General features: G+C 48.1%; 1 protein-coding gene across 2 annotated transcripts in view; it reads left to right on the top strand.

The window, feature by feature from the left end:
* LOC100986365 (PRAME family member 20) overlaps positions 1 to 8,637 on the top strand; it is a 48,482-nt gene extending 39,845 nt beyond the window's left edge. For both annotated transcript variants that reach the window (XM_063603064.1, XM_063603063.1), the window contains 3 exons: positions 4,307 to 4,606; positions 4,966 to 5,595; positions 7,980 to 8,637. In XM_063603064.1, coding sequence (XP_063459134.1) covers positions 4,311 to 4,606; positions 4,966 to 5,595; positions 7,980 to 8,523 — 1,470 coding nt within the window. In that variant the 5' untranslated portion in view covers positions 4,307 to 4,310 and the 3' untranslated portion in view covers positions 8,524 to 8,637. The remainder of the gene's footprint in view (positions 1 to 4,306; positions 4,607 to 4,965; positions 5,596 to 7,979) is intronic.
* Positions 8,638 to 14,085: the final 5,448 nt, after the last annotated feature.

The following is a 14,085-nucleotide window of genomic DNA, read 5'->3' as shown; positions in this document are numbered from 1 at the left end:
AGCAGAAATACTCCTATTAATTATATTAACTGTTTCCTATTTTATCCTTTTTAGCTTTCAATTGTTAAAAGATAATTTTCAGAAAAGTAGAATTGTGACTTTATACAGATATAGAAATGAACATGTATTAAAGAATTTGTTTTACTCATATAATATGAAGTACCAGGCAGATGTTAAAGAAGAGTTAAGACAGCACATATTTATATGACATGAAGGGATGTTGAGATGAATTTCAGATGGAGACAAAATTTTCCACAGGTGGAAGTTAGGAGAAAATTGTTACCAGACCAGACAGAATTTATATGTCTATCAGTTACCTACAACTTATAAAGTTAAAAAATAGCTCAAAGATAATGAACAGGACTCAAATCTGATAACCCAGAAGGGTACATTACAGAGGATCCATTGCTTTCCATTGTAGAGGATAAAAAATCATAGCTTTTCCTCACCCATCTCAAGGGTCTTTGCTGATACCCCTATTTTAAAAAGGCAGATTAACAAGAGGACATCATAACAAATGTATCAAAGTTTTGCGTGATACAGGAACCTTCAGAAATGAAGACTCAAAGACCCAGGGAGAACTGTAGTTCTTAATTTAAAATTTTTTTTAGAGACTGGGGTCTTACTATATTGCCCAGACCGGCCTTGAATTCCTGGGCTCAAGCAGTCCTCCTGCCTCAGCCTCCCAAGTACCTGGGATTACAGGTGCATGTCACTGCAGCTGACTATCTGTATATATGTATGCTTAGGTTTGATGAAGGATGGACAGTCATGTACAAGTATGATTGGACAAAAATCCTGTGGTCTAATGGTAATAAGCTGGGGAGAACTTAGCAAGTCCTGTTCGTTCAGATTCTTCTTGGCCCCTCTGTGTAGCATTTCTTTCCTCCTGGTAATAGGACAGGACACCTGTCACATGGGGTAGAGGTCTCACTGCCTACTTTCAGGAAAGGAAGGTCAGAGAATTCCTTTATGACTAGCTCTCACACAGAAAGGCAGGGAAAAGTCAGAGAGACACCTTCAAAGTTCCGTATTTCAGGGTGACATTCTGAGCCGCAACACCATTTTTTCCCTACACTACGTACATAATCGTTTGCCTCTTTTTATTGCCCTAGACAACCCTATTGTTATGTGTCTTACTGCACCGGCTACAACTTTCCCAAACAATGTTGATAGCGTGCATGCTTGTTTCTAATTCAGACATCAACAAAAATACCCATGATACAGCTCCTCTCTTTCCCTCTCTCTTTCTTTCTCTGTCTCTCTCTGTCTCTCTGTCTTTCTCTGTCTCTCACACACACACACACACACACATATTATATATATATATATGTTTACATATAGAGAGAGAAAAAATTTTGATTAGTCATGGAGAAATAATGATAAGACAAAAGAAGTATGAGAGTATGAGCCAAGTGTAATAAAATGGCAGAACAGCGGGCCTGTGTGTTCAGATCCCTCTTGGCAAGCGTTCATCTTTGGAAATAAGGATATGCCTTTCCTTCCTGTATAGGGGGAGTACCTCTCACAGGAGGGTCTTATACCTACTACAGGGGAAGATCAGAAAATCCTGCCTGCCCATGCCATTTCTCAAATTCCTTCAGCTTAAAATATTCAGTATGCCAAGTTGCTGTATTTTGGGAAGGCACATCCTAAACTCCATCAAAGTCCTGCTAGAAGCAGATACCAAGATGGGAAAAGCATCCAAGGATTTTTACTAGGGGAGCCCCCTATGAGGGGCATTGAGGGGTGAGCGGGAAGGCATGGAGACCCCACTGACCTACATCGCTGTGTTTGGTGAAGCAGAACTGGAGGGAAGGTTGGGTGGAAACGTGTGCACTCAGGAAGATTTAACAAAGCCATCAGGGAGTCCTGAAGCCAAAGGTGGTTGTCAGAGGAGTGATGTCTCCCAGGAACTAGTCTGTCACATTGTCTCCCAGGAACTGATCTGTCCCCAATCATTGTTGGTGAGCAGCATGTGGTGGTGTGACTTGGGCCTTAAGGCTGCCAGGGATTCCTAAGGGCAGTGGGTGGGGCCCTTGGTTCAGGTGCATTTCCTGAGTTGGAGGTGCAGGGCACACTCTCATGGTGGCCACACCGTCTTCATCTTGTTTCTAACTTTAAAAGCAATGTTGGCTGGGCGCGGTGGCTCACGCCTGTAATCCCAACACTTTGGGAGGCCAAGGCGGGCGGATCACGAGGTCAGGAGATCAAGACCATCCTGGCTAACATGGTGAAACCCCGTCTCTACTAAAAATACAAAAAATTAGCCGGGCGTGGTAGCGGGCACCTGTAGTCCCAGCTACTTGGGAGACTGAGGCAGGAGAATGGTGTGAACCCAGGAGGTGGAGCTTGCAGTAAGCCAAGATTGTGCCACTGCACTCCAGCCTAGGTGACAGGCGAGACTCCGTCTCAAAAAAAAAGCAATGTTTATAAAACACCACTACTAAATATCAGGTTCAGAACCTTGCCTTCTATTTCTTCTTTGATTTTCTCAAATGCATTGACATTAATAATTAATAAACCTAACATTAACCATTCTTGCTCAATCGTACTTGATCACTATTTGTAAGAGATATTTATAGATTTAGTGTGCCGGGCCTTTGATTTGATTTGCTAGTATTTAAGCCTTTGCTAGATAGCTTCCCATGTATGATTGGCCAATAATTGTCCTTTCTTATACTGTCCTCTGTCCTTGCCCAGTTTGTTGCCAAGGCCGTAGTGGCCTCATACAAATAGATTTCATAGCTTGTGAGACTGTGAATGAATGTTTCTTGTCTCTGACTAGCATAGATTCTAGAACTCTGCCGTCCAGAAGTGTAGCATCTGGCTACATGAAGCTATTTAGATTGTAATTAATTAGAATTTAATTTAATTTAAAATTCAGTCCTTTAGTCATGCTAGCCACATTTCAAGTACTCAGTAGCCACATGTGGCTTGGGGCTCCCGCATCAGACAGTGCAGGTCTAGAACATCCCCCTCCTTGCACAAAGCCCTGCTCTGTGGTGGACCGTGGAAAGTGATGGGATGGGGCTACACTCCCGCATTTCACTGGGCAGAAACAAAAGAGGAATTTGGGCAGTTGAAAGAATCCATAACTAACCTGAACCTGATGCTCTGTGAGAGCATAGAGAAAAAACGTCCATTCCACATTACCCTCAACTCCATCAGTGGGATTGTGGTAAGCGTGTATTGTGCAAACTTGCTCTTGAAATGCATTTAAAATATATCCTGCTTGTCTGGTGTATGTCAGGAACTATGTTTATCACTCAGACTACAGCAGTAATGAAAGCAGACACAGCCCCTTTTCTCATGGAGCTTATAATTTAGCAGAGGGGAGACAGATAATATACGACTGTGTGCATTTATGTGCACGTGCATGTGTGTGTCTGCGTATGTGTATGTGTATAAGAGAGACAGAAACAGAAAACTGGTGATATAAGAAGTGCTGTAAATCAGATTAGGAAAGATAAAGCTGTAATTAAGGGATGGGAGTGCTATTCTACTTGGGTGGTCAGGGAAGGCCTCTCATGTGAAATTTTAACAGAAACCTGAATGAAGTAAGGGGGCCAGCCATGAGGATATTTGGGAGAAGACACTTCTAGGCAGAGGGAACAGGAAGTGCAAAGGCCCTGAAGCAGGGCGTTGCTGGTGTTTGAGGAGAGAAATGGAGTCCAGTGTAGGTTGCTGGTGCAGAGTGAATAGTGAGGGGAGTGACAGGAGGTGGGCCCTGAGATGCTCGGATGCTAGACTCTGAGGGCAGCTGCAGGGTGGGTTGTATTCACAGTGAAAATGAAGCCACTAGAGTTTTGAGCAAAGGAATGTCATGATCTGACTTTGACCACAGGGCGCACAAGGACAGAAGCAGAGAGACAAGTTAGAAGGCCACTGCAGTAATGGGGGCAAGAGATAATGGCTTGGTAAAACTGGAAGTGATGAGAACTGCTCAGAATCTACATACGCTTTGGGAGAATTGATGTGGAGTTTTGGGACAGTGTCCTTAGTTAGGTGTTCATGATGTTAATGGTGAAGGCAGAAGAGGAGAGTGTGGGTCAATTCCAAGCCTCTACAGCCTAGCAAGGAATAGATCTAAACCCCTAAGGTTCTGGATCCCATGTCCCCAGGGTCTTAGGGCTCCAGGGTCTCAGGCTTACAAGACCTGAATTGTGGGGTTTTGGTCTTGAATGGAGGGAGAAGCCAGCATTTGGTTCTGTTACAGATGCGAAAGGCCTGCATCTCCCACATTGGCCTGAGAGTGATGCTGAGCCATTAGTCTTCTGAGGATTTCTACCTTCTTCTGCTCCAGGTCCATGGAGGTGAACCACCCAGCACCCCTCAGCCTCTTGGAACTTGCAGCCCACAGCCTGCTGAGCAATGAGGCTTCAGTTCCACTGGTGTTGGAACAGCTCACAGTGAACCTTTTCCCGCCACTACTCACTGCTGCATTTGCCAAGGGGCACAGAAAGGCTCTGAAGGCCTTGGTGCAGGCCTGGCCCTTCCGGTTTCTCCGTCTGGGCTCTCTGATAGTGCAGTGGCCCAACCAAGACAGCCTGCAAGCTGTGGTGGATGGGCTGGAGGCCTTTTCTGCCCACAGGGCTTGTCCCAGGTAAGGGGGATGCTGGGAGCAAGACCTCAGTTCAGAGCCAGAAGGAGGGTGAGCTGAGGTCCAGGGGAGGGGAGCGTTAAATTGGCTAGAGGGACAAGTGGGGAAACTATATGTTTCTGAGTTAAGTGGTTGATGGTACAGCTAGAAGGCTTTAAGGAGAGGGCTTTTTACCTTCTAGGGGTGGTGGTACAAGCTGTATGAGGAATAGGGGCTGACAAGGAGCCTGAGTGAGGGAGGAAAAGCCTATTGCAGAGGAGAGGTGAGGCGGGCTGGTGCTGGGGCCTGGGGAGCAGCCCAGGGCTGCTGCCACTCATCTTACCTGGGCTCCCCAGCATCTCATCACACCCCTCTCCCCGCAGGAAGTCAGAACTGAGGATGCTGGATTTCACCCTGGACTCTGAGCAAGTCCTTTACTGTGGTAAAGGGGCTTCTGAAGCCTTGGCCAAGTTCCCATTTTGGTTACCATCAGCAGTCAAGGCAGAGATGCCCCAGGCCACGGCCAGGCCCAAGCCAGCAAAGAACACGAAAAAAGGACGAAAGCAGCCATGGGAAGCAGTGGAAATACACATTGATCTTTTCCTGCGAGGCTTCTTCAAGTTAGATAAGTTCCTCTCCGACCTCCTGACGAAAGTGGAACAGAGCCACGGGGCCCTGCATCTCTGCTGTAGGAAGTTGCACATTGAGAAGATGGCCGTTGACAGTCTGCTGAGGATCCTGAAGACACTCAGGCTGGATTTCATCCAGGAGCTGGAGGTGTTTTACTGGTGTAGAGACTTCTTGGTATTGGCAGAGCCAAACCTATCTGCCATACAGCTGGGAAGGATCTTCAACCTGCGCAGCCTCAAGCTCTTCTACTACAAGTGGGCCTTCTCCTCATGGGTCAGGCAGCCCTCCAGCTACTTCTTCTCCCAGCTCACCATGCTGGGCCACCTCCGGAAGCTGCACCTGTCTCACTCCTACCTCGTAGGCAAACTACATTACATACTCAGGTGAATGGGTAGGCAGGGGCGTCAGAAGAGTCCTCTGAATACTCCCAAGTGAGGTCAGGTCAGGGGAACAAGACAGGAAATGGGGCTTATTCTTAGATGCTCATGGAATTGTGGGCACAGCCTGGGAACTGAGGGTTCAGATGCAGCTGATGGCTGGGATCTGCTTTGGAAACATATTTGATGGGGAAAGATGCATGTTGCTATAAAAAATAAAATCCACTTTGGGAGGCTGAAGTGGGAAGCTCATTTGAGGCCAAGTTGGAAACCAGCCTGGGCAACGAAGTGAGACCCCATTTCTACAAATAAATATACAAAAATTAAGGCCAAGCACGGTGGCTTATGCCTGTAATCCCAGCACTTTGGGAGGCAGAGGCAGGCGGATCACTTGAGGTTAAGAGTTTGAGACCAGCTTGGCCTACATGGCGAAACCCTATCTCTACTAAAAATACAAAAATTAGCCGGACATGGTGGCATGTGTCTGTAATCCTAGCTGCTCGGGAGGCTAAGGCAGGAGAAGCTCCTGAACCCAGAAGGTGGAGGTTATAGTGAGCCAAGATTGCACCACTGCACTCCAGCTTGGGCAACAGAGCAAGATTCCATCTCAAAAACAAAACAAAAACAAAAAGAAAAATTAGCTGGGCATAGTGCATCTTTAGTCCCAGCTACTCAGGAGGCCGAGGCAGGAGGATTGCTTGAGCCCAGGAGTTTGAGGCTGTAGTGAGCCATGATTGTACCACTGCACTCCAGCATGGGCAACAGAGTGAGACCCTGTCTCAAAAAAAAATTACAACAAATTTAGTTTAAAGATCTAATTGGCTTTTTTTTACTCTTTAGAGACAGGGCGTCATTTTGTCACCCAGGCTAGAGTGCGGTGGCACGATTACATCTCACTGCAGTCTCAAACTCCTGCGCTCAAGCTACCCTCCCGCCTCAGCCTCCTAAGCAGCTAAGACTACAGATGCGCACCACTACACCTTGCGAATTTTTTAAAAACTTTTTTGGAGAGACAAGGTCTTGCTTTGCTGCCCAGGCTGGTCTTGAGCTCCTGGCTTCAAGCCATCCTCCCACCTCAGCCTCCCAAAGCACTAAGATTAAAGGCATGAGCCACCATGCCTGGCCTTCTAATTGGCTTAGGTTTGTGATTCACAAATTGGGGCAGCCTCCCATTCTATAAAATAGAATAAGAGCTCTGATGAGCTGAGCAGAAGAGACTGGCTTTATAAGCATAAAAGTGATGAAAAAAGCCAAAACAAAAAGCAGATTGGTCAGTTGACGGTTACTTTCCTTATGGGGTTGAAACAGAGGGCACTTCCTTATCATCCTGGGCCCCTTCTGATTGGTTGGTGTGAATCTCCTGTTTTTTGGAAAACTGACCAGTTTCGAAGTTCAGTTTGATTACCTGGCACTTAGCATGAGTGACTGCATTCTGGTTTGCTCTGGTCTTTTGAGGTCTAGTGCAGGAGCTTAGTCCAAAACAGTGGCCTTCCATGAATTTAATTTAATTTTTAATTTTTTTTTTTTTTGAGACAGAGTCTCTGTCACCCAGGCTGGAGTGCAGTGGCATGATCTCGGCTCACTGGAATCTCTGCCTCCCAGGTTCAAGTGATTCTCCTGCCTCAGCCTCCCAAGTAGCTAGGATTACAGGCATGGGCCACCATGCCTAGCTAATTTTTGCATTTTTAGTAGAGACGGGGTTTCACCATGTTGGCCAGACTGGTCTTGAACTCCAGACCTCAGGTGATCCACCCACTGCGGCTTCCCAAAGTGCTGGGATTACAGGTGTGAGCCATTGCGCCTGTCCTAATAATATGTTTATTTACTCAACAAACATTTTCAGGCACTGCTGAATGTTATGCTGGTCCCCAAGAAAAGATCCTGAGACAGCACAGGTTATGCCTCTTCTTCTGAGCTCATACTGCCCCAGACAGGTGGGTACAGAGCCCTGAAGGACAATCAGTATCCACTCTGTGCACGTCTCCTAGAAATTTCAAGATAGGGCATTCAGGACCCCCAGCCCTGGCTTAAATGGAAGCCTGAGCAGCAGCTTCCCCAAACCCAAACCTGAGGAATAATGGCCTCAGCCTATGGTTACTTCTCATCAGATAAGCGCTTTCAAATGGCTCCTCTCAGCAGTCTTATTAGGTATGGATAATGTGCATCTCCCTTTCACTGAAGAGAAACTTAGAAGGGTTCGTGGAGGACCTGGTAGGTCTGTTGAGAGAGAGCCAGGCCTTGGGACACCAAAGGACATGCTCCTGACCCTGCTGGTAAATGGCTTCCCTGATGAGGGGGTGGCCATAGGACTAGCCTCCTCCATGGACAAATAGGTGTTCTGGGTGGGGTGCCTGGGCCCTCCTCTCACAGAGCCACCCTTCTCTCCTCAGCTGTCTGTGGGTCCCACTACATTCCCTGGAGATCTGCAACTGCAAGCTTCTGGACACTGACATCACCTACTTGTCCCGGAGCCATCATACCACCTGCCTGAAGAAGCTGGATCTGAGCATCAACGACCTGTCCTACATGATCCCTGGGCCCTTGGGGACCCTGCTGAGGGCGGTCTCAGGGACACTGCAGCACCTAGACCTGAAACACTGCTGGCTGAAGGATGCCCACCTCAGTGCTCTCCTGCCCGCCCTGTGCCGCTGCTCCCACCTCAGTTCCCTGAGCCTCTCCGACAACCCCATCTCCAGTGCCTGCCTCCTGAGCCTGCTGGAGCACACGATGGGGCTGATGGAGCTGAAGCAGGTACTCTATCCCATCCCAGTTGACTGCTGCATCTACCTGCATGGCGTCTGCCGGGGTCCTGTGAACGAGGACAAGCTGTGCCAGTTGCAGGCCGAGATACAGAAGCAGCTGCAAGCCATGCAGCAGGCTGACATGCAGTGGAGCCCCTCCACTGTCTTTGCTTATGCAGCTGGTGCAGTTTGAATGAAGAACAGGAGCCAGGCTCAGGGAACAGAAGTCAGAGAGGGCAGCTGGAATCACAGCTGAGGCCACATGTTGTTTGCAAGGAACATAAAATAAACTTCCATGGGAACTGTCTGACGCTTTCTTCATTCCTCTCGCTCCCCTTCCCCAGTCGAAAGCCTGGCCTGTTTCACCTGTTCATTCAATCGGCACACGTTATCCAGGTGGCTCTACCGCCAGGTCACCAGAGACCCCAGAGGTCCAGCCCTCCCTGGCGAACACTCCCTCTTCTGGCCACTCACTCAGTTTCTCTTTGTCTTATGCTTCTGGGTAGAATGAAGTGGGTCCTTAGCTGACTTCCCCACCTTTGGACATGAGCTGTGCACTGGAGGTCTGAACAGCTCTGGGGGCTGTTGGGAGACTGGAAGGAGGCACATGCCTGGCACCAAACCCAGAGCACGCGGACATCAGTCAGCTGATCACCATCGAGCGTGTGCTTGGGCCAGGCGCTGCTGTCCTCAGACCGGACATACATGGAGAGCATGGGTCACAACCGTTTAGGAAGTCCCTACAACAGGGCAAAGTCAGAAGAATCAGGAGTGGCTGCCAAAGCAGGTCAGGGAAGGCACCTCAGAGAGGAGACCTTTGAGTCCAGTCCTGAATCTGTGGCAGAGATCTGGAGTCAGGCACCCTGGGAGGGGCCCGGCAACAACAGCAGCTGAGAGCTGGGCCTGAGTCTGACAGGAGAGGACAGGTCAGAGGTTCACAGGCCCAGGCCCCCAGCACCATGTGGGTGGAATATAGTCAAGGCTGATGTAGATGGAGACAGAAGGCAGACGCAGGGGAACTTATGAGTGACCAAGATATGGACAGGGGCTTCATAGAAAGGCCTGGACCAAACTGACACACAGGGCCATAGAAAGCCAGAGTATTACTGCTGGGTGGGAGAAGTTTACAGAGCAGCCTTCAGTCCATTCTGCTAGTCCACTTGTCAGTTTCTGTTTGTTTGCCTGTCCTTGCTGAAGGTCTTTTGTAGGCATCCTGGTTCCACCCATGTAAACCCTGGAACCAGAGATAGGTAAGAAAGCCTCACTTAGCGGAAGAGTCCTCAGTGCCTTGCTTGCTGAGTGCTTCTTCCATCCAGGCGAGGGAGCTTGCCTGCTCTCATGAGCCATCTTGCAGCAGCCTCAGCGCCTCCCGAACTACCCTGACTCCAGGTTGTGATAGTGCCCAGCAGATTCCTCATAGGATTCCTACAGAATAGCACAGTCCTTGTGCACCCACCTTCCTCTGTGTATCGGTCACACTCAGAGGGCCAGTCCAGAGGCCATACAGTCATCTCCAGCAGCCTGGCCTGCGAGTGGAGCATGGTGATTTTTCACATTGTCCATTTAGGTAACAAGTACTTGCTAAGTGCCTCCCAGGTGACAGGTACTTTTGCAAGGGCAGAGGATGCAGCAGAAATAACTCCAAGTTCGTGCCCTAGTGGAGCATGGGCTCCATGCAGATAAGCAAGCTGGCAGGTAAATGACACGTTTTCAGGTTGAGAAAGGGTGAAACAAAGGGAGTGGGGCCCGCTGCTGAGGGGTGGAAAGGGAACTGTTTGCGATAAAGAACACACAAGGTCTGTGTTAGAGCAGAGACTAGAATGGAGGCAAAACCTCCAGGCAGAGGAACAGAAAAGCACAAGTAGAGGAAGATCGAGATACAGAGAAATGCACTGGGGGCTTGATGTACTGTGCCGTTCCTTGCTGTGCTGAAAAAATCAGATGCCTCCCCAAACCCTGACTGGCTAATAGCCTCTGATCCACACAATGCGCCTCTCTCCGATGCAGCCACGCAGGCATGTAACTGCAGCTGCTCCACATGACACTATCAGAGCTTAAGATCAGATTGCATGAATGAAATCCCATCGCTTCCTGTAGGTACCTTCTGGTGACACGTCTTTCCAGCAGTGTCAGGGCACAGGTGCTGCCATGACCTCAGACTCGCTTTCCTCCTTACCCTGCCCACTCACTTGCTTCTTGCCTGAGTCAGTATTGCTCTTTAGTCAGATATGGGAGGATGCTTGCTTCCGGAAGTATCTGGACCAAATTTCCCCAAGATCATAAGACCTTCCTCCTGCTGCACCCACTTGAGAGCTTGCTTGAAGGTTTCCTGCAGTCCAGGCCGAGGGTCAAAACTCAACCTCTGGGTTGGGGCTAGGAGAGCTGACTGTGATTTGCATCCACTATTTTGTGCCTCAGTTTCTTCATCTATGAATTTAAGAATTTTGAATCACAAAGTTAATCATAGTCCTTACCTCACACCATTACATGTGTGTTGAATAAGTTACTTATTTAGAAGGGTTACATGCTGAGAACAGTGCCTGGCATCTAGTAAACCCTCTTGGAAAAGAAGGGACTCTTCTGAGTTCCCATAGCAAAGTAGAGTGGTCAGAGGAACCTGGCTGGGAGGCTTGGTGGGAGCATTCAGGGAAATGATCCATGGAAAATCTTCGGGAGAGTGGTGGTCATGTGGGTCTTTTTCAATAAGTCCTTCCCCATCTTGGTGTTGAGTGGACAGTCATCTCCAGGGGATCCCTACGAAGAAGCAGTAGGTGCACGATGCACCAGCAAGCCCCACGCAGGCCTCAGTCAAGAGAGGAAATGCAGGAAAGAGGAGAGGGAGAGTGGAAAAAGAAGGGAGGGAGGGAGAAAGCCAAACATTTCAGTAGGATTAGAGGAAAAGAATGGGTTGCCCGCTGTTGCCCTGTAGAAGCAGGACTGTGGTGGGTAGGGATCTCTGGGCCAGGGCCAGATCAACTGCTTTCCCAGATATTCCCTGCTTCCAAAGCATCCTCCTGCCTCGGCCTGCACCACACCCACTTCCACACACAAAGGCAGCATGTGCCAGCTCCCCAGAAACAACCGAGGAAGCAGGTGGCGCCTGCACCCCCAGAAACCACTCACGCCATCACTACAGAGACACTGTGCACCCTGCAGTATTAGGGGTGTTGCTTGTACTATTTGGCAAAGTCAGCTTGGAGCAGAGAGAAAGTTATCTGAGTAATGGATACGTGTTTGGGTCTTTCAGTTAACCCCTGATTCTTGGTCACTGCAAACATGAAACCAACATGATTATCAAAGTAGTGGTGGCCAGCCCTTGATTGTTGACTGTCATACACTGTGCTGTGTGTTTTATATACATTTTCTGAGATAATTATCACAGATCACTAGAAAGTAAGGCCCAAGAGAGCAGACGTTTTTTTCTGTTTCATTCACCATCGTATCCACAATGCCTGGAAATTAGTAGGTACCCAAAAAATACTGGATGAGTGTGAGAATAAAGGAAGATATGAGTGGACAGATGTTTTCCAACATGGCTATTGCGGCGAGCTCTCAGAGATGTTCCTTCTCTCATTTCCATTTATCTCATGGGCCTGTCTTGGGCTCTTGTGGCTTTGTACTAGCTGGTAACATTTTTATCTCCCCATTCTCTCCTCATCCTCCTTGACTTTTTTTTAAGGCAAGGTCTCACTCTGTCATCCAGGCTAGAGTGCAGTGGTGCAATCATAGCTCACTGCAGCCTCAACCTCCTGGGAACAAGCCACCCTCTCGCTTCAGCCTCCTGAGTAGCATGTGCCACCATGCCCAGCTAATCTTTTTTTTTTTTTTTTTTTTTTTTTTTTTAGACAGGGTCTCACTATGTTAGGCTGGTCTCAAACTCCTGACCTCAAGTGATCCCCTCACCTTGGCCTCCGAAAGTGCTGGGATTCCAGGCATGAGCCATTATGCCTGGCCCAATATTCTTGTTTGTTTATTCTTCCACATGAAAGGCACATTCATTTAGTCATATCCCAAAATTACCACTACAAGAATTTCTTCTTAAAATAAGAAAATATTATAAAGAATTGAAATCAACACCATTCAACATTCCAACAGTAATCTGACTTGCCTTTTATTTCACTGGGCAAAATAAAATTTATTATGGATATCGGCTTCATGTTTGTCACTATGATATCCTTTGACATTTTAGGCGAGGCAGGGAGGTAGCTTCTCCTGTGTAAAGAATTCACTTTTGCCACCATTTATTTACGTAGGTTTTTTGCTGGTGTTCACAGAATATGCTGGCACCTTCTGGTTGTTCTTCAGTTGTTTCTTTTGTGAAGAAAGGAGTATAAAGATATGGTGATGTCTGGCATGGTGGCTCACGCCTGTAATCCCAGCACTTTGGGAAGCCAAGGTGGGCGGATCACGAGGTCAGGAGTTCAAGACCAACCTGGCCAACATGGTGAAACCCCATGTCTACTAAAAATTTAAAAAATTAACTGGGCGTGGTGGCGCACGCCTGTAGTCCCAGCTACTCAGGAGGCTGAGACAGGAGAATTGCTTGAACACGGAAGGGGAGGTTGCAGTGAGCCGAGGTCGCGCCATTGCATTCCAGCCTGGGTGACAGAGCAAGACTCCATCTCAAAGAAAAAAAAAAAAGACATGTTGAGTTCAGGTCATAGGAGAGGCTGCCAAGAGCTGTTTCTCCACGTACCCTGCAAATGACTTGGGCTTCTGTGACTTTTTAAGCTCCACCCACTTCTGGGGACAGCAGAGTGACAGAAGTCCCCCTCCCAGACAGGGGAGAAGGATGGCCTCAGCACACACCCAGTCAATTTCCTGTTCTTCAGCGCAGGTTTCATTGCCCTTTTATTCAAACTTCAAAAAGTAATCTTGGCCAAGCGCGGTGGCTCACGCCTGTAATCCCAGCACTTTGGGAGGCCAAGGCAGGTGGATCACAAGGTCAAGAAATCAAGACCATCCTGGCCAACATGGTGAAACCCATCTCTACTAAAAATAAAAAAAATTTAAAAATTTAAAAAATTAGCTGGGCTTGGTGGTGTGTGCCTGTAGTCCCAGCTACTCGGGAGGCTGAGGCAGGAGGATCGCTTGAACCCAGGGGGTGGAGGTTGCAGTGAGCCAAGATCGTGTCACTGCACTCCAGCCTGGCGACAGAGCAAGACTCCTCTAAAAAAAAAAAAGTAATCTTTAAGGCTGTGCATGGTAGCTCATGCCCATAAATCCCAGAACTTTGGGCAACAGAGTGAGACCCTGTCAAAAAAAAAAAGTGGCTTCTGGAACTAGGTTGCTCTGCCACTTCCATCATTGTGTCCTGCTGCTTCCTTTTTTTTTTTTTTTTTTTTTTTTGAGATGGAGTTTTGCTTTTGTTGCCCAGGCTGGAATGCAATGGCATGATCTTGGCTCACTGCAACCTCCGCCTCCTGGGTTCAAGCGATTCTCCTGCCTCAGCCTCCCGAGTAGCTGGAACTACAGATGTGCGCCACCATGCCCACCTAATTTTTTGTAGTTTTAGTAGAGACGGGGTTTCTCCATGTTGGTCAGGCTGGTCTCTAACTCCTGACCTCAGGTGATCCCCCCGCCTCAGCCTCCCAAAGTGCTGGGATTACAGGCGTGAGCCACCGTGCCTGGCCTATGTGTCCTGCTTCTTTATGTGTAAAATAAGGATAATAATAATATCTAATTCCTAGTGTTGTAATGAGGATTGTGTCAGTAACAGAACAGTGCCTAGAACAGAGTAAGTAAGCACTGCATG

This window comes from Pan paniscus, chromosome 23 (assembly GCF_029289425.2).
Source record: "Pan paniscus chromosome 23, NHGRI_mPanPan1-v2.0_pri, whole genome shotgun sequence".
Taxonomy (NCBI): Eukaryota; Metazoa; Chordata; class Mammalia; order Primates; family Hominidae; genus Pan; species Pan paniscus.
The sequence above is the reverse complement of the archived record's forward strand: the minus strand, read 5'-3'. Positions and strand labels throughout refer to the sequence as shown.